The 27,423-nt window shown below is 43.0% G+C and overlaps 1 protein-coding gene across 1 annotated transcript in view; it reads left to right on the top strand.

The window, feature by feature from the left end:
- LOC147669119 (NEDD4-like E3 ubiquitin-protein ligase WWP2) overlaps window positions 1-18,502 on the top strand; it is a 252,572-nt gene extending 234,070 nt beyond the window's left edge. The window contains exons 18-19 of the mRNA XM_086948211.1: window positions 11,056-11,128; window positions 11,738-18,502. Coding sequence (XP_086804337.1) covers window positions 11,056-11,128; window positions 11,738-11,837 — 173 coding nt within the window. The 3' untranslated portion in view covers window positions 11,838-18,502. The remainder of the gene's footprint in view (window positions 1-11,055; window positions 11,129-11,737) is intronic.
- Window positions 18,503-27,423: the final 8,921 nt, after the last annotated feature.

The raw sequence follows: 27,423 nt of genomic DNA, 5'->3' as shown, positions 1-27,423 counted from the left end.
CGCCTTCTCACCGGTAGACACGCAGCCGTCCCAGGATTGCTGACTTACCGGCATAACCACTGCGCTCTCAGAGGCCTGTAGCGCTGCTGACCTGGAACGCTTGGGGTACCTGCGGGACAGGCTGTGCTGTGGCGGCTGGTCAGCGCGAAGAGGTGAGGACACGCAACGACTGCCCATGACCCTAGAGACAGTGAGGCCCGGGCCATAACCAGCTCACCAGCATTCCACAGTCTGTCGCTGAACCTGCCCTGGCGCAAAACGGGTCGCTGACTACACTGCACTGCGCGGCTGCGTGTGAGGACTGCAGGCGATCTCCCCCATAAACGCGTGGTCGGGTGGCTGGAAGTGGTGCCCCCTTCCCAACCTGGAGGAAGTACCGAGTGCGTCTGCAACATGCCCTGTGCGATACACCACGGCGACCACAGCTAGAGTCACGAGGGCATCTGGGCCCGCAAGCAAGAAGACAGCATCTCCAACCGGCACCATGGTTAAGCCAGATAAGCAACAGCCGAAAATTTCATTTGAGAACAGAAAGCCGGCGAAACCCACGGACGATGTGGTGGAAGATAGCGATAATGCTGGGCCTGCGACCAACAACAACATAGAGAAGATCCTGTTAGCGATACAGTCCAACTTGCAGGATATAAATGGCAAGCTGGACAATCTAACTTGCAGAATGGACGGCATGGCAGCTCGGCAGGAGAAGCATGGCGAGCGTCTGGATGAGGCCGAAACCAGAATATCCGTGGTTGAGGACGAAGCACGGGCCTCCACTTCCAAGTGCGCAGGTATGGAACGTCTCCTGGAGGTGATCAAAGCGAAGGAGGAGGACTTGGAAGCGCGCTCGAGGCGCAATAACATACGTATTACAGGCCTGCCGGAGACTACCAACATGGGGCGAATGGAGAATTACGTTGAAAATCTGTGCAAAGATCTATTTGGTGCGGAGGCCTTATCGCCACTTTTCATCGTGGAGCGTGCACATAGATCACTGGCCCCGAAACCGCCACCAGGCGCCACTCCGAGACCGATAGTGGCGCGGATCCTCAACTACCGCGACAGAGACACGATTCTTCGACTTGCGAGGGAAAAGGGGAAAATTCAACATCAAGGTAACTCCTTGGAGTTCTATCCAGACCACACGGTTGCGGTCCAACAGGCCCGGAAGGAATACACCACCGTGAAGGCCAAACTGCGTGACCTGAACATTGTGTACTCAATGTTGTATCCAGCACGACTCCGGGTGGTGTGGCAGGAGAAAGCGATTGTACTGGCGACACCGAAGGCGGCACAGGACTTTATTAAAAAGGTGCAACGCGAGATGAAAGACAGGTCGCAAAATGAACAACGTCGAGACTCGGACTGAAGCCACTCTCTTGATCCCAAGCCGACCAGTGGTGAGTTGTGTTATGCTGCTCGATTGTGTCAGTTATTACTTGGCCGCTGGTGTCTGCACTGGTTGGCGAACATGGCGCCGACCTCCTGCGTACAGTGCTGTGGAGCTGGTGCCGCACTGACTGGATAACTGGGTGGTAGGCGTATGGTGGGGCAGCCGGGACTGAGACTTATCTGTATAGTGTTAATATTGACTACGGCTTATGGCTGCCCCACGCTGCCATGCCCCCCCTCACACTAAGCTGGTTGATGGTGGCGGGTCGTTCTGGCGCCATTTTATTGGCTCGTTACAGGCGGACCAGTTCCCATCCTCCGCATTCACTGCTGTGGCTTTTTCTCGTAAGCGTTAAGATGAGGTGGCCATGTGGCCTCGATGCACTATGGGTTACTGGACCTGGTGAAATGTAGGATGACAACTATGCACCAGCGGATAATCAGGAGGTAGGGAGGAGGATAGAGGGTCCATTCATTACCCCAGTAACTATGCACCAGCTTCTGCACGCCTCAATAACTACTAAGACTGAAGTTTGCACATTTACTATATGGAGCGCCTGGAATACTGGGCATGCTTGTACTGTTTGCTTGCATGCGTTATAGCATGGCCGCTGTTGTCTGCACTGGTGGGACCAACATGGCGCTGATCTCCTGACAAAAGAGTCGAGGTGCCGGTGCAGCACTGACTGCATATCTGGATGGAAGGGACCTGCTGGGGCAATGTGACTGCTGTTCGGCTGTGAAGGGTTAACATTAACTATGGATTGTGGCTGCCCCGCAATACCAGCCCCCTCCCTCGTGCTGTACTGGCTGATAGTGGCGGGCAGCAATGGCGCCATTGGGCGGTTTGAACTGTGAGGGCCGGCTCACACCCTGTGGGCCGCTGGACCATGTGAAATGTAAGCTGCCTACTATACACCCGCTTTTACACGCCTCGATCAAATGCTACCTTTGATGTTTCAGATATACTATATGAGGCGGTCAGCACACTGGGAGGGCTGAGGGATATGTTATTTGCTGTTTGAATAATGGAGTTAAGGTGAGATAGTGCTGCCCCAGGCATGTTATTATTTTTGCAACGCTGTTGATGTGTTATTGGGGGGCGGTGGGGGTGGCGGTGGATGATCACTTAAATTGCGTGCTATACAGTTTATCTAGCATCGCCCGCACCCATCTATCGGGTGGAGAGTTGTGCTCCTGGCGGACCTCCGTGAGGGTATAACCCACTAAGAGTTTCGATTTGGGCACTGTAGTTATGGTTATGAGTTCAAGGGTATGGTGCACTGAAAGGGTAAGGCTTCGGCAGGTTGGGGTTGCTGGAGTGGGTGGGATAAGGGGTGGCGGGCTGTTTAAGTGTATGCATAGACCGACAGAGTACGATATATCTCTCCTTTTTTGTTCCCCGTTGGTTCTGACTGCCGTTGTACAGTTTGGGCTTCCTGCTGGGGAGAAGCTGGCAATTCCTACACAGTTGACATGGGTAACACTGTCATGTATTGTATTAATCAAGTTTGATGGGTTCGAGGGATACGGGTAGGAGAAGCTTGAACATTCTTACTTGGAACATTAGAGGGTTCTCACAACCTCGTAAAATCAGACAGATCTTTGCCAGCCTGGCGAGATGGAATGTAGACATAGCATTCCTACAGGAATCACACCTAGCGCCGCACACACACGCTCACTTGGGGTCGAGGTGGGCGGAGGCAGTCTACAGGGCCTCATATTCTTCCTACTCTAGAGGGGTGATCATATTGATAAAGCGGGGGGTGGGCTTTGAGACTCACCATGTTACACAAGACCCATCTGGTAGGTTTGTGTTGGTATCGGGTACACTGAGAGGCCAACGAGTGACGTTGTTGAATGTATATGGTCCCAACACAGACGCTCCTGACTTCTTTCGAGAAGTCTGGGACCACTTGCAAAAACATAATAGCACACACATATTATGTGGAGGTGACTGGAACATGACCCTGCGTGACGGCTTGGACCGCTCAGCTAATTCCTTGGAACAACACAAGCAATCGCGCCTAATGGTGGGTCACATGATGAAAGACCTGGGTTTGGCGGATCTCTGAAGGCTGAAACACACTGACGCATCTGGGGCCATGCACATAACCGCTTCACACAACAGCTGGTCCAGGCTGGATTACTGGCTAGGCACTAAGGACCTGGCGCTGTGGGTTCGTCACCTGCAGGTGCTGCCCCGCACACTTTCAGACCACAACCCCGTCCTGCTGCAATTGGAAATCCCACGATACACACCCCCTCCTTTTCAATGGCGCTTTAATTCGCGTGCCCTCACTGACACGGTATATGCAGACACCATTAAAAAAGCGATAAGGGACTATTTTGAAATCAATGCTCCGACGACTGACGACTCGTGCCTCCTTTGGGAGGCATTCAAAGCCACGATCAGAGGGGTCTGCATTAGCACCACTATAGGGGTCCTTAAGGATATTAGGGGCCAAATCCGCAGATGCGAGCAGCAGATGAGGGACCTGGAGACCCTGTATGAGGCCACTCAGGATGTCTCCCATCTGTCTAAGCTGCGCGAAGTACACACTGAACACGCGGACTTTATTGAATCCGAAATGAAGTACCTGAATCGCACACATGTGGCTAGAGCCTTTGGAGAGGGGGGTAGGCCTGGGGCTGTATTGGCTACGAAGATCTGTGAGGGCCGTGGTCCGACAGCAATACTCAGGGTGAAGTCCAGGGAGGGTGTACCGCAAACACATGCTGCGGACATATTGAAATGCTTTGTGGATTCCTTTGGGTCACTCTACCAGTCACAACCCACAGCCCCAGCAGCCGACACGTATGACTACTTACACGATGTGGCAATTGGCTGGCTGTCAGATGCGCATAGGGAGTACTTGGCTAGGCCCATCACGGCGGAGGAGGTGACTGAGGTAATAGGTTCGCTGCCGAATGGTAAGGCACCAGGCCCTGATGGGTTTACCTCGGAATTTTATAAACAGTATGCGGACATTATCGCACCGCATTTGGTGGACATGTACGGCACCTCATTTGAAAAAGCGTTGCTCCCCCCCACGTTACGCGAAGCCATGATAATCGCTCTCCTTAAACCGTCTAAAGATCCGGAGGAGTGTGACTCGTACCGACCACTGTCATTGATAAATGTAGACTCAAAAATCCTTGCGAAACTTATAGCGAAGCGGCTGTCTCCCCTGATGACCAGTCTGGTCCTGCCGGACCAGTCCGGCTTCGTGCCCTCTAGATCAACCACGCATAACACTAGATCCCTGTTTTCACTCTCACACTACCTTCAACCCTCGGTCAAAGCGGTGGCGGTCATGCTCGACGCTGCAAAAGCGTTCGACTCCATTGAGTGGCGATATATGATCACCGTCCTGAATAGAATGGGGTTTCCTAAACGGTTTGTGCAGTGGGTCTCCTTGCTTTATACAAAGCCGTGTGCCAGGATCAGAATCAATGGCTATGTTTCGGATCAATTTGCAATTGAGCGAGGGACGAGGCAAGGCTGCCCGCTCTCGCCTCTATTATTCGCGCTGGCACTGGAGCCACTGGCCTGTCTGGTACGGCAGAACTACAAAGACTCGGCGTTACATTTTATAGCCAGGCCGCTTCACATATCGTTATATGCGGACGATATGTTACTCTATGTCCGTGACCCTGAGACTCACCTAAACTCACTACTCAGGGAATACATCAGATTCGGAGGACACTCAGGACTGGCTATCAATTGGGCCAAATCCTCTATAATATCCCTCACTGACACCACCTCCCCCTTTGCTGTGGATTTCCCGCTGGAGTGGCAACAAGATCCGATCAGATACCTGGGGGTCATGTACCATAGAGATCCTGAGGAGGTACTGCGAGCGAACTACGGTGTGGTACTCTCGAAGCTGGAGGACAGCATCCAGCGCTGGATACATTTGCCCCTGTCGTTAGCCGACAGGATAGCTATTGTTCAAATGAACGTGTTGCCCAAATTGTTATACCTGTTTAACAACATCCCAATCACGCCGCCACAGGCTATATTCCGTCGCATTAACTCCCTGGTGAGGACCCTGATATGGGCTGGCAAACAGGCCCGTGTAGATTTGCAGACTCTTACACTCCCATTTGCGCAGGGTGGTTTCAGTGTGCCTGATTTCCTCCTATACTACCTTTGCGCGCAGGCGCAATACGCGGCATATTGGTACCATGCGGTCCCATACCTCACACATGCGGCTATAGAGGAGAGTGATGCGCATCCTGTTCCCCTCTCAGCGATAATTTTGCATACACGACCCCCACTACATGCTAGGGATATTAACATGGTGGATACCACGGTCAAAGCTTGGCACAGGCTGGGGCAGCTGGCTCATAAAACCCCACTGTATGCACCGGCCATGTCATTACGCCATCATCAGGAGCTGTCAGTCACTGGGGAGAGTGTCGGAATGTCCCTGCTGAGTAGAGCTGGTATTGCCAGGATGGGGGATGTGTTTCAAGGGGGCACATTCGTAAGCCTAGACCAGTTGGGTTATATCCAGAACCAAACTCCCATGTTTCGCTTTACATATTACAGACTCACTAGAGCTTTGAGGGAACATTACCCGACGTTCCCATCGGAACCAGAATGCCTTGCACCACTACAATTATTGATCACAACTAACGATTTATCACACCTGGTATCTAGACTTTATTCAGCTGCACAATCAGAATTAGCGGGACACGCGCTGAAGGCCAAGGGGCGGTGGGATACACTATTAGACACACCATTGACAGACGAAGAATGGACTAGCACTTGTGCCCTGACACACATACTGACACCCAACGGCAATTTGAGAATTATTCATTTTAAATTCCTTCACCAAATTTATTACACGCCAACAAAACTGCTTAGATTCGGGTTGCAAGAGGAAGATAGGTGCAAAAGGTGTAATAGGGAGGGAGCGGGCTTTGCACATCTGGCCTGGGACTGCGCCAAGATAGCGAGTTACTGGGTGGAGGTCACTGCCACCTTGTCTGTCATTTTGGAAGAAGAGGTGCAATGTACACCCAAAGTCTGCCTGCTGGGAATAGTTCAGGGCATTGAAGCGCAAGTTCTGTGCAATAGCCTTATTGTTAGCGAAGAGGCAAGTGGCGCAATGCTGGCACAGCCGAAAGGTGCCGAAGATGAAAACATGGTTGCATGACATGTCCACCTGCCGTGACAAGCTACAAACTTATGAGGAGCAATTGCCGGCGAAGTCCAGGCCCAAAAATATTTGGGGTTATTTGGAGGAATACCTCGCTTCAATACAGGATGATGAGGAGAACCGACCCCTGGATTGAATCGATTGGGAACATGTGTAGGTAACCGCACGTGCATGTGCCAAGTGGCGGCGGGAACTTGGGGGGAACTGGAACTATCATTGCAGCTGAAGTGTAGCGAGTGAGGGTTGCACTGTACGGTCTAAGTTGGGGAATGTTGTTTTTTTTGTTCTTCGTTATGAAATGTGAAAATGTAAGACTCATTTCAGTTGCCAGCTAGTAGCCATACGTGAGGCATGCGGGGGGACTCCGCCTCACAATACAGAGATGTTTATGTGCAACGACCATATCCAATGATGGTTGCAGATATTAACGTAGCGAGCCGGCCCCAGGGTTGTAGGCTCATGCTGTGTCAAATGCTTTGTGTTAATAAAGGTCTTACGCAAAAAAAAAAAAAAATGTTCTCTCTGCCCCAATAGTTGTATCTCCTCCAGAACTAGCCAAATGCCATTCCTTTGGGCATCCTCACCTCGCTACAAGCTTCTATTACCAACTACATTTGGTGTGGGAGGATCTTGAGAGTGGCTTTTAACAAATCTATGCAAACCTCTTTTGATGTTGGGCGGGGACTGGTGAACGTCCAAAGATATTATCCTGCCTCACAGCTATTAACGACTGGCTGTACGCAGATAGGACGGATTCCGCCATCAGACTGGCGGTGACTTGGGCAAGTGTGCTTGCACTCATCGCACAGTTATATGATTACAGGGTGTCCTGAGATCTGCCTGAGGCTATTCAGAAAACTATTGCTTGTTGGCGCAGAGCACTGCAAAATATTAAATGTTATGTGACACTCACTAAGCAAAAGAGTCTTTCACAAGGAACATGGATGCCGGAGGTTCTTCAGGTAGGCAGATTCGCTGTGTGGGAAACCAATGGGATTTCCACAATAGAAGACATATACAAGTCGTCACATATCAAATCTTTATAAAAAAAAATTGATACTTGTATAGCGCACTACTCACCCGCAAGGGTCTCAAGGCGCTTGTACGAATACCGCTGTGGAACCCGTCCTGGCTTTTCCTGTGAGGTGTCCACTCCTGGGCACCCCCAGGGTGAAGGCCAGGCATCCTTGGCATTGTGGGGCCCGTTGTGGAGATTAAGCAAGCTATTGCCCAGAGTTGCAGAGTGGGACTTTATGAATAGAATAGGCATTGAGGCGAGAATTATCAGGTCCATGGAATTTTGAGCCCAAAACCCGCCGAGGCGGGGAATTGAACCCTGGTCCTGGGCTAGACCTCTGCATCAGGGTCTGCCGCTCTAACCATTGAGCCACAGCTAGTTACAGAAAGAATATGTCCAACATAAGATGCAGTTCTTTCAATACCTCCTGGTTCGGCACGCTCTGGATAAGTCAGGCAGGCATCTGCAGGAATTCTTTTAATTTAGCCCATTGGAACCTAAACTGGTGGTGGAATGGCAAAGAAAGGCGGCCATTTCCTCTATCAACAGGGTGCTAATAGTTAATATGCCATTTCCGATGCTTCGGGAGCGATGGGAGAGGGACATAGGACCATTGGATGAGGAGGACAGGGTGGAGGTGAAAATGGCCGCAAGGGAGATGATGATACCGGCGAGGCTTTGCCTCATCCAGTTCAGTTTATCTACATAGACTATACTTTACACCCACGCGTCTATACAAAATGAACCAGATGCGGGGAACCCGAGAGTACATTTCTGCACATGGTATGGGAGTTCCCAGAGATATCCAGATATTGGACAAGAATATACGCACGACTAGCCAAAGTTGTGGGTATATCTATTGAGGTCACCCCTTGAATGGTTTTATTCGAGATAATCTAGGGTTGGGAGGGGAACTGGGCTGGGAAGAAATCAGTTTCGCTTTGATTGATGATTGCAAAATCGGAGATAGCATAGAACTAGAGGTCGGTAGCTGTCCCATGCATGCATGGTAGAATGGACTCAGGCTATGGACTTCTACACATCTGCAGAAGAGTGCCTGTCGAAACACAAGAAAATGTGGTCTCCATGGTTGAATATAACGGGATAGCTGATGAATGGAAAAAGGACAATTGATGGACAGATTGCAGAAAAATGTCATACATTCACCCTAGTACAGAGATCTGGGCCCAAATCCATCGTTTTTTTGCTCACCATGCCATTCCAGTTTGGACCCAGCCATATGCAAATCAGTCTTGACCCTGCGCCCAAAGAGAACAGTAATGGTATAGCTGATGAATGGGATAGCCAAAGTGGGAAGAGGGGGTAGAGTATGGTGGGTCAAGGAAGACAGATATCCTATGTACATCAGTGACTGTGTGGGGATAAAAAGGTTTCCGGGGGTAAGCTGCAATGTAGGTTTCCCCATGCTGTTGTACATGCAATGTTTTTCTGGGGAAAATGTAATAAAAAGTTTTTTTCAACTAAAAAATAAATAAAAGGCCTGTGGAATCCTTTTTCACTTCCAACAAAGCCGTCAAGCAAAATGTATTGGCCCTGTACCAGTCTCAACACCTTTTTGAATAGTTGTTCTGCTTGTTGGTATCTAAATCTGTCCGGACAGGACAAGTGCAAAAGTCCTTCAATTCCACCATCTGCAATTTGAAAATCATCTGATGGAATATTCTTTGCTTCATTCCAGTGGTAGTTTTGGATAATGTCTGAATAAAGATGTGTTTCTTCCAACCTAAATTTGAAGTATTTATTCTTCCGGACAGTGGAAACACTGAACAACCTTGATGTGCTGTATTTCTTTTTATCGAGCTAGAACTAGAGCTTTGCGTTCTGCAGGCAAGATCTTTGTAACTTTTAGAGGTATTGATGCCGGCTGAACGCCTGTTACATCAGCCTTTACTACTGCATCCTGCATGTTCAACGACTTTGCTGAACCTAGTGTCCAAACTCACTCTACCAGAGTTAATGAAGCTGCATGTAACCATCAGTTAATTTTCCCTTCTAGGATTTTTCCCAAAGCAATAAGCAATTTGGTTAAGAGACTCTGAGAAACCTTTTTGCTAATTCTGCCCATGGATACCTTTGCTTCCACTCTTTATTTTCTTTTTACTTTGGATGTTACCCTCAAATTTAGAATAGGAGGATCCTGGAGTAAGATAAAGTTACTTTAATGATAGTACTGTTACTTCTAATCTATATGCTCGTTCCCCCTTATCATTGTCTGCATTCTATTTTTTAAATTGGGAACTAGTGACTGTGCACATTGTGCATGAGAATGGTGTGCACCTGCAAATTAATTAGACCTAACTGTTAAGTACTAGGCTACGTAAACTTGTAATTGAAGAGCTACAGCTTTTGATACTTCTCCTGCCAGTTTCCGGCGCCTCAGCCGCAGGTTCATAATAGTAGAGAGCCTGATGTCTGGAGTTGTGACGTCACTTTAAAGGTAAGTTTATTCCTTCTAACGTTACTTGATCCTTTTATCAAGTGAATAGATAACTGTTTGTCTTATTATTGGTGTAAAGTAGCTTAGTCATTTCTAAAGACATTATTTTTTAAATTGCTATTTGTAGGGTGATAAACTTTACTGATTTGGTATGAACGCTGGGTTACTATGAGTGGATAAACATGGAAAACACCACCTTCAGTTCAGCCACTAGCTCTAGACAAAGCCAGAGAAAGACAGGGGAACAGAGGAGTTTTAATGAAATTAAACCTCCATTAAGAGAAGAATTATTTGAAGACATCCCAACATATGAATTGTGCAACTTCAGGGCTCCAAGCATGGCCCACATAGTTATCCAGCAGCCTTGGTTTAAGTAATAAACCTGCTGACACGAGGGCACTCATGGTGCTGAGTTTCCCAAAATATCTGCTTTGGGAAGACTGAAGCAATGCCATATCATTCTTCATTACGGTCTATGTCAAAAAAGGTTGTTTGATGATGTCAGCAGCACCAAAAAGTCATTTTCTATTGGCCTTAACACATGCGTAAGAAATTGTGTTTGTACTCTTGTGTTCATTTTGACAGTCCAGTGAAAGATACCCCTTAGTAAAATCTACATCTTGCATATTAACCCCTTCGATGCTGATGACGAGCTCAGCTCGTCATCACCCACGGGTGGCGTGTGCTGATGACGAGCTGAGCTCGTCATTTATCGCGGTAATTTTAAAATTGCCGCACAGCGCAAAAATCGATGCAGCAGCGATGCAGTTAAAATATGTTTCTATTCATTTTGGTGGTCCAGTAAAATGTATCTCTAAGTACAATCTATATTTTGCATATTAAATATGTTGATATAATCTTTCCTTTTGATAGTAATATTAAAAAAAGCTTAATCATTGTGCAGTTGCTTGCCAAGTGTCATTTTGCAATAATACTATCTGTTGTGTAGGACAAATGCAGTTTTTAGCAGTGCTTTTTTTGTTTCAATTAATCAATTTCTTCTCAATGCTTCCTCGTAGGCAGCAACGGGCCACAGAAGTTCTGCATTGATAAAGTTGGCAAGGAAACCTGGCTACCCAGGAGTCACACTTGGTAAGTATCTATTTGTTTGATCCATAAGGGTACGAGAGCTTGGATACCCTCCCGGTTGAGTAGCAGCACATGACAAATCCAGTTTCAGAGAAAGAGAAATCATGTTTTTACTCACAGGAAAGTGTGAGACCTAAGGTGGTTGGACTTAACTTTGAGTAATGTTGCAATGTGGGTAGTGTGGTTAGTGGCTTGTAAAGTTGGTGATGTTGCTGATCTTCATTGTGCTGGGCAGGAGAGGTTGTAATGAATCTGATAATCAAAGTTTGGGAAAATATTTATAGAATATACAATGAGGGTAGAGGATGTACCTAGTTTCATAATGCGGCCAGCCCAGAATGTATATAACAATTTCAGTATGTCCGCTTATTAGATAATTGCGGCGTATTAGTTAGCCTTCTAGGGCAATTAAGAATGATTCAAAGATCATTTTAGAAAAAGTTAACCCAGTGATGCAGTTATTTTTTTTAGTTTCAACTACAAATCAGCATCAGTTACTTGATTACTTGTAGGAAGGAAATCCTCAAGTTAGGATAAAATTAAAGCTGTTCAAGATAGAAAGATTCTCAAGCAATGTGACTTTTAAACTGATATACTGTTTTCTCTCTCTAGCTTTAATCGATTGGACCTGCCTCCTTACAAGACTTTCGAGCAGCTGAAAGAAAAGCTAATGTTTGCCATTGAGGAAACAGAGGGTTTTGGGCAAGAGTGAAGTTTTGGACTTTGTACATGTGGGAACTTAAACGTGCTGTGTACAGGTTCAGGGGGGAGGCTGGAGAATGCCTTCCATGACGGCCCTTCACTTGGTGTCTCCCTGCACCTTTTTGAACCATTGATGTAGACATCTATTCCTGGAGAAATTGGGCTTATTTGTGTTATTCATTCAGCTTCTATACAAAGCAGGGCCCTGGTAAGACCTGCAATGCATTTATAATACAAGCTGCAGCTTGTAGTGAAGGGTGGAATGGACTATCAACCCTGAAGTAGGAGAAGATGCTCCATTCTGCTCTGTTTAGTTCTTTACAACCCACAAGTTGACTAACATGCAGGAGGGCGACTGTGTGAACATTTACAGGGCAGATCAGATCAGAACACCCTCTATAGTGTGCAGCAAGCGCACTCTGTGATGACCACATTTCTGCTCACCTAAAAGCGAGATCAGCTGTAAAACATCAGTCTGCATGTTCCTGTGCTTTTGATGCATCTTTCTGAAAGGGCCTAGGTTTTCATAACCTATCCGGATCCTTGCCGAGTGGCTGTAGCAATCTGTTTTCTCGAATATGCTTGCCACTTATTTGTCCAGACACCTAGTTCGGCACACATATGTTGCTATGATGGAGCAATGTTGAGTGAAGTCGAACATTGGTAGCTAGGACTGAATTTTGGATTATGGAGTATCAGTTCCACCATGAACTAGCTGACATTTTAGCATGTGGTAGTACAATGGGTAGTTGTAGCTGCCACAATACCTGTGTGCAGCTGTTTAATGGTAATATCTCAGAACTATTGGGTAACAATACCACCTCTGATTAGTTAATGATCGTTCTTGGCTTGTGACGAGTAATAATTTCTTCCACTGCCACAAAAGTATGCTGTAGGCAGAGTGTAGTCCCAACTAAAAGACTAAGGATTCATGTGTTTGCACACCTTCTTCTCAAAACATAAAGACTTTTATGTTACCATAGCAGAACAGTTCCCTCGAGTCTACGGTCAAGAAGATTCCAGATCCCACTTTCTGTTCCTTTTTTACTGGAGAAGAGCTACCAGTAGAGTAATACCTCACTGCTTTCTTTCTCTGCATATTTTACCTCCATGTTTTCCTTACTTTAATGCTCTTGGGTCACAGATCTCCTTTTGGAAGTAATAATGATATCTGTATTGATATAGATGGGATTTTTTAAACCCTGAAACGTGTTTTTCTCCAAAAAATATGTTTATCGTGTTTTCAATGGGAGGATTAGGTGCAGTATAGCCTGAATGCAAGGGGAGAGATTTTCGACTCATTGCAGGGTTGCAGAAGGAAGAATTGCCTGCATAGAATATGTTGCAGAGATAGTGTTTGAACAGGTGTCTTTTCAGTTTGTATTTTCAGTGTTTTACTTGGGTCCCCATGAAGAGTGTTTGAATCTTTGTACTTCTGGAGAGAAATTCGCCTATTCAGACCGGTACGAAAATTTGATAATGTGGACCATAGGGTTGCCATTTGCATCCTTTTTGGCTTCCAAACCATGGAGTCAAATGAACAAGATTCCTAAATCACATAAATCTTAATCCCTGTAATACCAAGACTATTCTGGTTGCTAATCCCTATTCCCCTGTCACCTGGCCTAGTCCCATGGCAGAGACCAATAACTATAATTTAAAATCTTGGTATCCGGATGGTTTAAGACTTGTTAATAGCAACACAGGCATGTAAAGTAGAGAGTTCTGTTATTTTATCATTTAAGATTATTGCAGAAAATGTTATGCTACCTCATCTTCCCGTAAAAGGGGCAAATTGGCAGTTGTTTTATCCAAATTGACTTTTTAAATCTTACTTTTTAAGGAATTACTAATACTTTGCTTTTGATATTACAGAAGTTGCAAAACGCAGTGGTTAGGCTGCTGGATGGAATGGGCGGGGTTGATCATGTTGTTGCTGCAAGACAAGCAAGAATTCAAGTTGTCCTTAAGGATCACCTTCTCAGCAGTAAACCAAAAATACCTCGATTATTAAGATCATGTTTCAAAAAGTATAGACCCATGAGAAACTTGAGATAAGCGAATAATTTACTTCTCTCAGTTTTCAAATTCAAGGAGGTTAAACGATGTAGCCATTCCTTTTCTGTATTGGTTGCTAACTTGTGAAATTCCCTGCCCCTACACTAAGGTAGATTGATGACAGTAAATGTTTATGCTATACAAACCCCCAAAAAGAAAAGCATTAATGATGATGCTGGCTTCAATTAGTCTCTTCTTGCTGGTTGGTACTGTACCTCAGCACACGGCGTAATACCAGGTAGTTCTCCTGGTCCCTCAAGTCTGTCTCTACCTAACATAATATTATCATGCCAGCAAACCATCGCCATCCAGGGCACTGACATCCACACTAACTAATACTTAATCCTTGTTCCAGAAGCCTAGAAACCCAAACTACCAATTGCTCCTCCATCTCAATGCTGAGTTTTGTTTGTACCAAGACCTCAGATGCTTATGCTCCATCCCCTGAAAGAAGAGACCATGCTTTTTGAATCCTCCAATTCTTGGGGCTTACCCAGGAGGATTCGTTTTTCAAATGCCCAAACCAGGTTTTTCTGTGCCCTCAGCACCTATTGTGTTGCAGGGGACCGTTTACCATGTTGGTCATGGGTTCTGGGAATGTCTTATGCCTCAAGCCCATTTGTTCCAATACTACAACAGGAAATGGTCCCTGTTTCTACCCAGAGATAACACCTTTGCCCTTCTTGCTCTATTTCTGTTCAGTAGTTTCATCACCTACCCTTTAGTAAAAACTGGCAACATTCTTCCAGCTGTGTAGAAAGAAGGAAGTAGGATTATATCCCTGAATGAGGAGACAGATACAGTGTTATCTGGTTATTCAGAGCCTTGGAAGTATGAGTTGATTAGAGTTTCTCCGTTGTGTCGCAAATGGATGATTTAATTGTATAAATTGGTCTGGGGGGGATTTAAAATAGCACCTTGGATACTCTTAGTTTTTCACCATATTCAGAAAAGCGCAAATGCAGGTCTGATGATGGGTGATCATCAGCTTCACAAGATCAGCCTGATTGATGAGTTGATTAGTTGGTGAACAATCTCTGTGAAATCTCTCATGCAGAGGCCTACATTGATGTATGACTCCAGCTGTGTTTAGTGTCCTACTGTGTGCTTCGTTACTTACTACAGTCCCTGGGGCACTATGTTACCAGCTGTAAGAGAACGAATGCAGCTGTCTGCAGATGTTCTATGGATGGGACAACTTGTCAAGGAATGGGGTTATAGGCAGACAATAATGAACAGTTGTGTACCTGAGCTTCTATGATTACTGATAGTCGCTCCACTGAGATTAAAGATTATTTTCTTTTTTTAATATGCCTGGAGTGTAGTGGGGGAACTTTAGGGGGCATGCCCCTATGTTTTCCCATCAATTAGAGTCATCAATCAAGCAGTTCATTTATTTGTGAAGACACATATGGCTGAGGCTATGATGGATAGATCCTGGCAGCCAGCAGCACATAAAAGCTTCCTCTTTCATGGGAACCAATTTTATGCCAGCTGAGCATAGTTTTCTCATTGCAAAAAGTAATACTTCGAGAAATAGAAGACATTTTGTAATCCAGCCTTCTCTTACCTATAAAGTAAACCTTTGGAGAAGAAGGTTCAGTAGATATGTCAAAGAGCAAGGGATCCTTTTTACACCCACTGATAAGAAAGGTGTTTAAGTTAAATGTCATAGATAACACATTAGTAAGGTATCCTAACTGGTCGAAGCCACCAAAGTGCCCCACCCAACTGGCACAAGACTTGTCCATTAGTGCCCTTCACAGGAAAGATGTGTTGTGGTTGATAACTTGTCAACTTCCACAGCCAGGAGATCTGAGTCTTAGAAGTAGTTTCCTAACCTGACCAAATTGTTTTATCTTGGTAGATCAAAATCTTTCTTTGTACCTCAGGTCCCTTTTTAGCCATCTCTCTAAATGCATCAAATTGATTTAATGCCTTTATTAATTACTATTTAATAAGCTAGGTATTTACATCTCATTGGTTGTCCGGCAAGAAGGAGTTGCAGGTAGACCTTCTGTTCAATCCAAGTTTCATGCTTCGCAAGCAATCGGATCGCACTTAGTGACAGGGCATTCCCTCATCTGTTCCATGAGTGAGATTACGAATCTGAGTCCTTGGACAATCATTGTTGTAACTTGAAATTAACCTAGTCATACCTTGCTGTCATTCGGCGTTTGAGATAGCTTTTTATGATTGGGCAACCAATATCTCACTCAGAATGAATGATGTTTATATCAGGTTCTTAATGGCTTCCGTTAATACTTTGTTTTTATTAGGGGAAGATATTATGTAGCTCTGATTCTGTAAGTGTTGAGTGGCAGTGATAGTAGCATCTGACTGAGGTTGCCCTAAGTAACATACTGGCTAATGACTCAACTTGACGATATCTTGTAGGTTAACATTTCTTACTGTGGTCCTGTACCAACATTTCTTTTGATAATACGATCAAGATAATCCTGAGTGAAAGTGGTAAAGATGTGATTATCTCTTACTCAAATTTAATACAGTGGATTCTGTAGATTGGATTATGAGGACACCTAATATTGATAAAGTATTGATTGCGCCTGGACACGTTAATGGTACTATTATGCTTATATTGTGTCGTACCACGGTGCTGTGATTATGTAATAATAATACCTAGCCATGCTTAGGTAGTATGCATATGCCTCAGTCCTCAAAGTAAGACCGAGCCTCTGAATGTTGAATTTCTTCACCCTGGGTCAAAACCACGCAACCTATAAACGAATCAAGGGTTCGATGAGAATTGTGCGCATCTGGCAATGCCAATGTTGGTGTCATGGCACCATGGTAATCCTGACCTTGATGCTGTTCCATACTGTCAGGATACTCATTTTCAGAGGAATTACTTTCGACAGGAGGAGTGAGGAGGAGACCCAAGTAAAGTTGGTATCTGCATATGAATCTAATGCTCAGTAGAAGGGAAATGTCTCCAGGAGTCGGCATTTTCCGGTGAATGTATGAGTTTTGCTGCCAGTAGCCCTGGTCTTTAAGTTGTCTGTTTTGACTTTTGCACATTTGGAAGCTTTTGTGGGTCATGTAAATAGCTGCACCCCTCAAAAGCCCATACTATGACACAGCTGATGCTTAGGCTCTGGGTATTCCTTGTCAGTCTTAATCATGCGTATTCATTGAAAATGCTATATGCAAATTTTTATATTTACACCTGCCTTGTACTGGGAAAAAACCTATACAGAAAGTATACTTCAGGTTGTTGTCCATCAGTTTTGACCATGCGCAGGCTGAAGCATTACCTCTATCAGAGGCAGGGGTTGCTTTAATGGAACTTGGAGATGTGTTAATGCCCACATATCCCCGGGAAGGGAAATAACATACTAGTAAGGTGTGTGTACACCCCCTTTTCACGCTGTGATTTGCGTCTGGAAAGTACACTGCTTTTACTAATCATCCATTGGTAATAAGGGACAGACTGAAACCACTGGTGCTGTTTGTTGTGGCTGACCCGTGCCATTTGACGTGAAGGTGCCTAAAGTTTGAGCACTCCAAACTACTTACCTTATGCTGGGAGTCAGTGTAGGTGTTGCAAATGCGTAAACCGAAAAAGTGTACAAGTGGAACATCCTTCAAAGCACTTACAGCTACACATTTGCTACAGAATATTATCTTCATTCACAGTGATTGCTTAGTGGTAGTACCCGATTCAAACTGGGTACCCCTAATGCCTAGGTTTAATTTTAGGAAAGAAATGCTCAACGCTGATCTGTGGAACCGGCATCCCGCTCCAATTTATTAAAATTAGTAATTGCCTTCCACTGTGTAGAAATGAAGACTGTTTGTTAATGTGAATTATTTGGGGGCATTCCTCTTATAATTTCTTACGTTTTCTGGGCATCTGTTTGCAAGGACTCAGCCCCTCACAGCCAAAGGGAGCTGTGTGGTATAAAGAACAGAGGGTGTTAAGGAAGTAGCTGCGACCTGAAGTAATACATGCTTTGCTGAGTTGTTAAAGAATCCATGACCGCAGATTTTTGCTTCCTGCTTTAATTGTGAATTGAATTTCATATACCGCAGCCCGCTGGTCTTTATGCTATATTATGCCTGAGCAGTGAGCCTATGTGACGTGTATATTGGCTGATTTCATCTATGTACTTCACAGAAATACTGACGACTTCTCGTATGTATAGAAATGCTTCTTGGGCAAGGGAAGTCCACTTTTGTTAAACCTTCTTGAAACAAGCAGGATTGTGTCTAAGTGGAAGTGTTTTTAACGTGATGATACCAGCCTCCCCATTCGTCCACAGGGGAGAAGCTGCTCTGGCTTTTCTCAAGCGAACAATGCTCCTGAAAACTGGTCTTCGGAACAGAGGTATGCCTCTTCATGACTCCTCCACCAATTCTTACATTAATACTAAGATGAATGTCCTCCCTACCCCACCTTGCTGAACCCTCAACAGAGTTTGTGATGCTGCAGGGGTGGCATGTTTTGGAGTGACTCCCGTGCTCACTGTTCTGTGTACATATGTGTAAATTAGATAAATGTATGTATAATAAAAGCAAAATTAATTCACCAGCATTTGGAATGTAACATTGAAAGTTCTGGATTGTGCAATAAATGACCAAAAATCTGTGTGCCAATTTGTGTTCCAGTGTGAAACCAAAATCTTGCGATGGGACTGAAAATCGTATTTTCTTCTCCATAATTTCTCTTGTATTGAAGGTTTCAATTCGGTTTTATTCAGTTCATGTTTTTATTTTATTTAGCATTTAATCCATATAACATTTTAACATTAAAAACAATACTGTTCTCAATGTTCCATTCAGACACAAACTTTCCTTCACAAAATGCATAAAACTAACTTAAGACGAACCTCACCCTCACATTTTGTTTCAATTTTCATCATTATTCAGCAATTTCTTCAGTGTACATAGATAGACATTCTCACTTTTCATCGATAAGATCCAATGTCATTCCACCATTATTTCTGGGGGGACCGTTGTTTGTCACTTTCCCCATTTGCATCGAAAGTAATTTGTGACCTTCGTCTTGTGCACAGTGGGCAAATTGGTATTGCAATAGTTTTCAACTGTCATTCGATGACCAGTCACTTTATCGCACTGCACATATAAGGACCTCATTCCAAACTGTTATAGAAATATTCTTAATGCAGGAACAAAAACTCTCCTTAAATACATTTCCTTGATCAGACTGTCTGTTGTTGCCAGAGCGCCCATAAAGTTATCTTTGATTGTATGTGTTGCATCATTAGGTCAAAAGAGCGCAGTATCCGTGTTTCTTGTACTTCTACTATAAAAAAACACAGTGCTTTTATTGGAAAATACCTGGGATTTAGTAGGTTTATATGCCTTACACTTCTATTTAAAGTTATTAATCTTCCTTGAAAGCCTAGATTCCAAACTAGCGACAATCTCACAAAGGCAATTGTTTCTTTACGAAAGAACATTAGGCCCCTGTACATGTGAACGATTTAATCTGGGCCTGAATATCTTTTGCCACCAGCCCTAGTTTCTGGATACAAAAAGATTGGGTTTCTACTATAGATAGTCTTCTATCATTTTCCCTCCTGCTTTCCAAATATTGGGTGAAATGCTCCTACACCCTTCCTCCAACCTGCAGGAATGGACAAATGGATTGGGAGCAAGGACTCCGCATGCTTGTGGAGTGGTGTGGCTCACTGGTTAGAGGCGGCAGACCCGGGAGCAGAGGACGGCCTGGGACCAGGGTTCAATTCCCAACGCGGCAGGGTCGTGGACCAGGGTCAGCGGACTCAATAATTCTCACCTCGGGCCTACTCTAACCAGGGATAACACTCTGCAACTCTGGGTATTAGCTTGCCTCATCTCCACAACGGCCCCCCACATACGCCGGGGATGCCTGGTTTCACCTTGGAGATACCCAGTGGGGACCATCTCACAGGGAAAGCCAGGACGGGTTCCCCAGCGGTCTACTGCGAGAGATACTCCTTCGGGAGTCGATTCTAGCGCATTACAAACCTACAATTAATTAATTAATTATACTGTAGGGCCAGTTGTTTCCTATACTGACCACACCGATCATGACGGATTGATTCCAGTTTACTGACTCAGAAGCGAAGATCAGGGCAGGGGCAATCTCAGTATTTTTAGTTAATCCTATAGAATCTGTGACTGCATATTTTGTTCCGCCTTTTAGAATGGTATTGAGTATTCCGTCTGGACCTGCTCCCCTTCTTATTTTAAGTGTTAGTATTATTTTTCCATTCACTTTTTGGGTGTCTCACTGCAACCCAGGACCTCAGTTTATATTTGGCTATCTTAATTCTTACAGATTGTGTTTGCAGCTCAGATTTTTTTTACTTATCATGGGCCAGTGACATGTTTACTTTAAGCGGTTGTCTATGTTAGGTAGGTATAAACCAGGCAATATTTTCACAGGTTGATTCATATAATTCACGTGCATCAGAGTCTTTCCCTTTTTTAATCCCTCTTTATGCGTCTGTCTTTAGAATGAATTATCTGGCATATCCCGTCTTGTATTTCTGTGCACCTTGGAAGTGCATTTATATCCAAGCGTTTCAGGTCTAAGGGCCAGATGTATCAAGTTGCACTTTTGCGATTCTCAAATAGCGATTTTTAAGGAATCGCTATTTGAGAATTGCAATATGGTATGTATGTAGAAAATCACAATTTTTTAGCGATTTCTTAAAATTCCTTAATTGCGATTACCAAATTGCTAATCGCAATTAAGGAATAATTTCCCATTAATTTCTATGGGCCAGGAGGCCCATAGTAATGAATGTGAAATTATTCTCAATTTGCGATTCGCAATTTGCTAATCGCAAATGCATCACATAGCACTTTTAAAAATGCAAAAATGACCATTTTTCAAGAAATTCGCAAATTACCACCAACTTGAAGTTGGTGGTAATTTGCGATTCCTTAAGGACAATTAGCAAATTTTTTTTGCTTCATACATTGCATTTAAGGAATCGCAAATTTTGAGATTCCTTAAATGCAATCGCAAAATAAGGAATCGCAAATTTGCGATTCCTTATTTTGCACTGAAATTTGCTACATACATACCATTTTGCTCAAATGAGTTCGCAAACGCCGAATTTCGGCGTTTGCGAACCCATTTCAGCTTTATACATCTGGCCCTTAATCTCTATTCTGATCGTTACTTAAGGATTCAAGCGTTAAATTCATCAGAACTGATTTGACCCTGCTGGTGTATTGGCGCAGCCAGATTAATTTTATTTCGAGGTATTCTGACTGCTATACCATTGTGTGTCATTAAAATGTCAAGGACTGGGCACTGAGCAGTTCTATTGAGTTGCCTTCTTGATTGCTCAAGGAAAGAGCAACTCCTCCCGTATCCATAGTGGCGCCCTGCACAGAATAGAACACGTGATAGATGACAAGTGTCTCCTTAAGAGTCAGTTAGGAAGAAAAGCACAGAAGCGTGAAAAACCTCTTTGTTGCTCTAGATTGAAGATTAAGACTGTTGAGCAGAATAACAGCAAGGCACCAAACCCCTGACATCAGGAAGGAACAAAGAGGTGAGCAACACTTCCATGTGAAGAGTTTCAGTATATAGACAGAAGGCTAGGGCGAAAACTCTGGGACAAAAAGAGAAGTAAAGGGACGAAGAATACAATAAAAACAAACATTTAAAATGCAATAGGTCTCGCCTTTGATTAAGTTAAAGCCATTTGCTTTGCTAATGGTATTGTATAGCAAAGCAAATTACTTTAACTAAATAAAAGTCGAGACCTATTTCATTTTAATGCTTGTTTCTCTTGATGAGGACCCAGACTGGGCCCCACGTTTGTCCATTAAGCCACACAGTTCCAGACCAAATTCCACATCTCTCATGATTCCACGCCCCACAATTCCATGCCACACAATTCTACTCTATGCCACATAATTCCACTCTGCACCACATAATTCCACTCTGCGCCACATAATTCCACTCTGTGCCACACAATTCAACTCCATGCCACATAAATCCACTCCACGCCACACAGTTTTCTACAGTAATTCCACTCCATGTGGCATAATTCCACTCCTCTCAAGGCAACACAGTTCCACGCCACACCACAGAATTCCACTGCATGCTACATAATTCCACTCCATGTTGTGATGTTCTCTCCTTTCCCCTTTAAGACTCATGAGCCTTTCTCTGTTTTTTTAGTTTTCAGAATGTATTCCTCACAACAATTCTGTAAAGTGTCAGTTGCTCCTGGCTGTTCTTGGATGAGGTTTAATAAACCCACCTTGCTTCTCTAAACGACCTATATCTTCATTTTATTGTATTTTTAACAACTTTATAATGGCGACGATCGGAAACGACCTCAACAGAACAACATAGCAAGAAATCTGACCTTGTCTCTCCTCCTGCGGCTGTTCATTTATATTTCAAGCGAAGCGTAGACTTCACAGCGGCTGTAATCGGACTAACATGGTGGTGAGGAGAGCGGGAGGAATATTTAAAGTTAAAAGATACTGGGAATATTAAAAAATAGCGTATTTTTAATTAAAGAAGGGACTTTTGACTCGGTGCGTAAAATTAACGTTCCTTTCTTGCTCGCGCTATGTTTCTGGCTGTGTGACGTCACTTACGCTGCGTTTCAAGCTGAAAAATATGCGTTCCAAGCAGAACAACAAACGTACTACGCGCTGACGTCCTACTTTCATAACGCTGCGCTTCAAAGAAACCTGCACTGCGTTCCAGTAGAACGCTCTCGCTGACGTCATCCTTCTATTACTCAGCGAAGGCTGCGCTTCGTCTAAATAGAACGTCTCTATTCTTCAATTGTTCTTCACGGAGAAGATTTTCTCTGTGTTCATTAGAACCTTGGTCTATTGGCATTTGTTCTCACCATTCTATTGCATTTCTAATGCTATTCAACAAAGGACAATGCACAATAAGTGAACCAGAAGTATTTCTTTAAAGAAAAGAAGGAGAAAATAATTCTTTTTATAAAATCAAGAAGAATTCACCTTATAAAAAAAAAAGGGAAATTAATGCTGAATACAAGCATTTTTATTTAAAAAGAACAATAATATTTAAAAAAATGTTTTTTACTTTACTTACCTATAAAAAAAAATGCAAAATGTAACTCAGCCTGCATTTTTTCTTACGAGTCCAGGGGAACCAAATGGAAAATGGAAAAAATGGAAAAAAATATTTGCAAATTACGCAAGAGTTTGTGGAACGAATTTGAGTGCGGAAAGAAAACATTCACTTCTGCTACATTGTCTTGGGGGTGAAGGCCAAGATGTTCTTGAACATTTACCAGATTTATCGGCTGCTGAGCAAAGAAACTTAAATGAATATGAAATAGCCATTCTACAACTTGATAGGCATTACTTACCTAGACTCAGTACTATTATGGAAAGATACCATTTTGGTTTGAGAGAACAGAAGAAAGATGAAACAGTAGAGGAATATGTATCTTCTTTGAGGAAACTCGCATCATCTTGTAACTTTGGTCAAACACTTGATGAAAGGATACGAGATCAATTTGTTTTAAGATGTGCACATGATGATATAAGAAAAGAACTGTGGTTGAAGGATGAGCCTCCTTTCGAAGAAGTTCTGACAATAGCAAAACAAGTTGAACATATGACAAGATGCGTTGGTGAACTTAAAAAAGAGAAAGAGAAACCATCTACTTCTGAGTCAAAGGATGAAGTAAAAGTAGATGAGACTGTTTATCAATTGAAGAAATTAGAAGGTGTTAGCTCTGAAGAGAAACAAATTAGGTCATCAAATCCTTCTTTCTCTACATCAAATAGCAAATGTTCTTGTTTTAGGTGTGGTCAAGTTAGTCATTTGGCTAATTCACCTGTTTGTTCTGCTTTAAAGGTAACGTGTAACTTGTGTAATAAAAAAGGCCATTATGCAAAATGTTGCAGGACAAAAACATACAACGGTGATAACTCAAGGAGAAGATGGTCTCAATCTCAAGTAAGATCAATTTGTTTTGAGGTGAATGATGAAAAATCAGATCATCCATCTCACTTAGTCAAAGTAGAAGATCCAATGGTAAATTTTAAATTTGATTCTTGCTCTAAGATAACTATAATTGATGAAAAACTGTATAATTATTTTTTTTCAAAAAAAGTGAAAATGTTCAAATGTGATATCTTTCCATTAGGTTATAGTGAAAAACCAATTATTATGCTGGGATATTTCATGGCTGAGATAGAACTTGGTTCTCATATTATTGTGGGAAAAGTTTATGTGTCAAAAAAAGGTGATGCACTATTAGGATGGTTACATCAACGTCAATTAGGTGTAAAACTTGATCCTAATGCCTCTCCCCAGGTTCAGATTCAGGAAGTGTCTAACTCAGTATGTAACAAGAGTGATGATAACTTGTCTTTGACTTTGGCAAAACAATTTCCCAATGTTTTTAAAGAGGACTTGGGATGTTTGCGTGGTTACAAACATCACATAAAGTTGAAGGAAAATGCTCTTCCTGTTGTGGCAAAAGTTAGGAGGATTCCTCTTATAGAGCAGGTGAAGGTTCAGGAAGAGCTAGATAAACTGATAAAAAAATAACATAATCGAACCGGTTGAGGCAACTGAGTGGCTTGCTCCAGTAGTTATTGCAAAAAAACCTACAGGTGAGATTCGCCTTTGCATTGATTTAAGGTCTCTAAATAAAGAAGTTGTGGTTAACAGGTTTCCTTTTCCCAACATAGATGAGATGGTTAGTACTTTAGAAGGTGCAAAATACTTTACCACTCTTGACTTAGCTTCCGCTTACCATCAGGTAGAGCTAGGTATTTCTTCTCAAGATCTGACTGCCTTCATTACACCTATGGGCACGTTTAAATTTAAGAGAATGCCTTTTGGTCTCGTTTCTGCGGCCTCTGTTTTTCAACAAATTATGTCAAAAATCTTAAAAGGATTAACTGGAGTTAAGTGCTATCCGGAGGATTTATTAATTTATGGTGGCAACATTCTTGAGCATGATAGTCGGGTGTCTGCTGTATTGAAACGTTTGGATGGGGCTGGTATGACTTTAAAAAGGTCTAAATGCAAATTCAGAGTACAAGAAGTTAATTATTTAGGACACCGTATCACCGGTAATGGGGTTTTTCCAAAGAAAGAATTAGTTGAGTCTATTGACAAAGTGAAAGAACCAACTTGCAAAGATGAACTTCTCTCATTTTTGGGTATGGTTGAGTTTTATGGTAAATTCATTCCTAATTTTACAGACAATACCCACAATTTAAGAAAATTGACTGCGAAAAATGTTGTTTTTGACTGGTCAAGTGAATGTAAGACTGAATTCATATGCATCAAGAAGGAGTTAAATAAAGCTCCTTCTCTTCATGCATTTGTTCCTGGGCTTCCCACTGTTCTGTTTACAGATGCAAGTGATAAAGGCCTAGGTGCTGTTTTGGTTCAGAAGAGAAATGGAAAGGATTGTTTGATTTGTTGTTCTTCTCGTTGCCTCAGAGGATCAGAGTATAATCACTCTGTTATAGAAAAAGAGTCGCTTGCAATTTTCTGGGCTTTGAGGAAGTTCAAAAATCTCATTTGGGGCACGAAAGTGTGTGTTTTGTCTGATCATAAGCCTTTGAGAGAGGTCTTTTCAAAAAAAGGACTTGATGCCATATCTTCAAGAATTAGGAAATGGATTGTTTCATTGCAAGAATTTGAGTTTGAGGTTCAATATATTCCTTGGGTAGCTAACAGGTCAGCTGATTGTTTATCAAGATTGGTTGACAGTGGTAATTCTGAGATGGATGATTCATGTGAGCTTGATGAATTTACGAATGTGTGTGAAGTGACTGATGGTGCCATTGATGAATCTGAATGGAGATTGGAGTTGGAGAAGGATGAAGAAATCTCTAAGGTCATTCTTTCCTTAAAGAGTAATACTCGTTTGAGTAAGCCTTGGTCATTGGTTTCAGATGAACTCTCTGTTAATAATGGTCTATTGACTCGTGGTACAAAACTTGTTCCTCCCCGTGCTCTAAGGGAGAAATTGTTGTCTCATGACCATTGTGGTCATTTGGGCATTGTGAAAACTAAAGAGTTTCTGTGCATGCAATTTTGGCATGGATCTAGAAATTGAGAGGATGGTCAGGGAATGTGCTGATTGTTGTTCTAGTGACAAGATTTTGAAAACAAAACAAATGCCTATGGTCAAGAGGGCTTTACCAAGTCATCCATGGGATGAGGTTGCTATCGACATTCTGGGTCCATTGTCTGGGGTTTCTGATACTTCTTACCTTATTGTACTAATTGATCTTTACTCTAGATGGATTGAAGTTTCTGCGGTCAGGGAAATTACCTCTGATTCCATCATTAAGTTTTTGGAGCCTTTATTTTATAAGGGAGGTTTTCCAAATAGCTTGTTATCTGACAATGGTCCTCAATTCTGTTCCTCTGTGTTTGTTGATTTTCTAAAAAGATGTGGGGTGGTTCATAAAAGGTGTTCCCTATACCATCCTGAAACCAATGGTGCTGTAGAGAGGGTTAATAAGACACTGAAAGAGTCAATTCAGCTTGTACGTTCTTCTGGTCTAAATTGGAAAAGCACTCTCCAGGACAGGATTAATACTTATCGTTTTGTCCCTCATTCCACTACTGGGAGGTCCCCATTTGAGTTGTTCAAAGGGAGGGTTCCAAATACTTTGTTGTGTCCTGGGTGGATGTGCTTGAATAAAGGTCTTATTAATAATGACATTAGTGATTGGAGAACTAAAGAGTTACTGAAGCAAAATTCTCGGAAAACATATTTCGACAAAAAGAAAAGTGTGTGTTTTCAGGAGGTCAAAGTGGGTGATTTTGTTAAAATAAAGACTCCTGTAGGACGAAAACCGTGGTCCAAGTATAAAAAGACTATGTGTGAACTTGTTCTTTCTTGCAATTGTATCTCATAGACTTCTTTGTGTTTTTCTTCTGTTTACTTTGTTTTAGTTTGTATCTATTTCATATAATGCTTTTCTTTCTTTCTTTCACTTGTTTAAATGAAAGGAAGGGAGATGTGTGATGTTCTCTCCTTTCCCCTTTAAGGCTCATGAGCCTTTCTCTGTGTTCTTAGTTCTCAGAATGTATTCCTCACAACAATTCTGTAAAGTGTCAGTTGCTCCTGGCTGTTCTTGGATGAGGTTTAATAAACCCACCTTGCTTCTCTAAACGACCTATATCTTCATTTTATTGTATTTTTAACAACTTTATACATGTGACATAATTCCACTCCAATTTGCAAAATTTCACGCCATTCAATTCCATGCCACATAAGTCAAATCCATGCCACATGATTCCACGCCACGCCACACCACATAAATCCGCCCCAATCCACACCACGTACTTCCACTCAACCCAACACAATTCCATGCCACAAAATTCTACTCTACACCACATAATTCCACTTCATGCCACATAATACCCCTTCACTTCACAACAATTTCACTCCATGCCATATAATTCCACTCTGTTCAGTGCAACATAAATGCATGGCAAACCACATAATTAAACTTCACATAATACCATCCTATGCCACATAATTCTATTCCATGCCACATAATTC

This window comes from Lissotriton vulgaris, unplaced genomic scaffold (assembly GCF_964263255.1).
Source record: "Lissotriton vulgaris unplaced genomic scaffold, aLisVul1.2 SCAFFOLD_1690, whole genome shotgun sequence".
Taxonomy (NCBI): domain Eukaryota; kingdom Metazoa; phylum Chordata; class Amphibia; order Caudata; family Salamandridae; genus Lissotriton; species Lissotriton vulgaris.
This window is presented reverse-complemented; position numbering and strand designations above follow the sequence as displayed.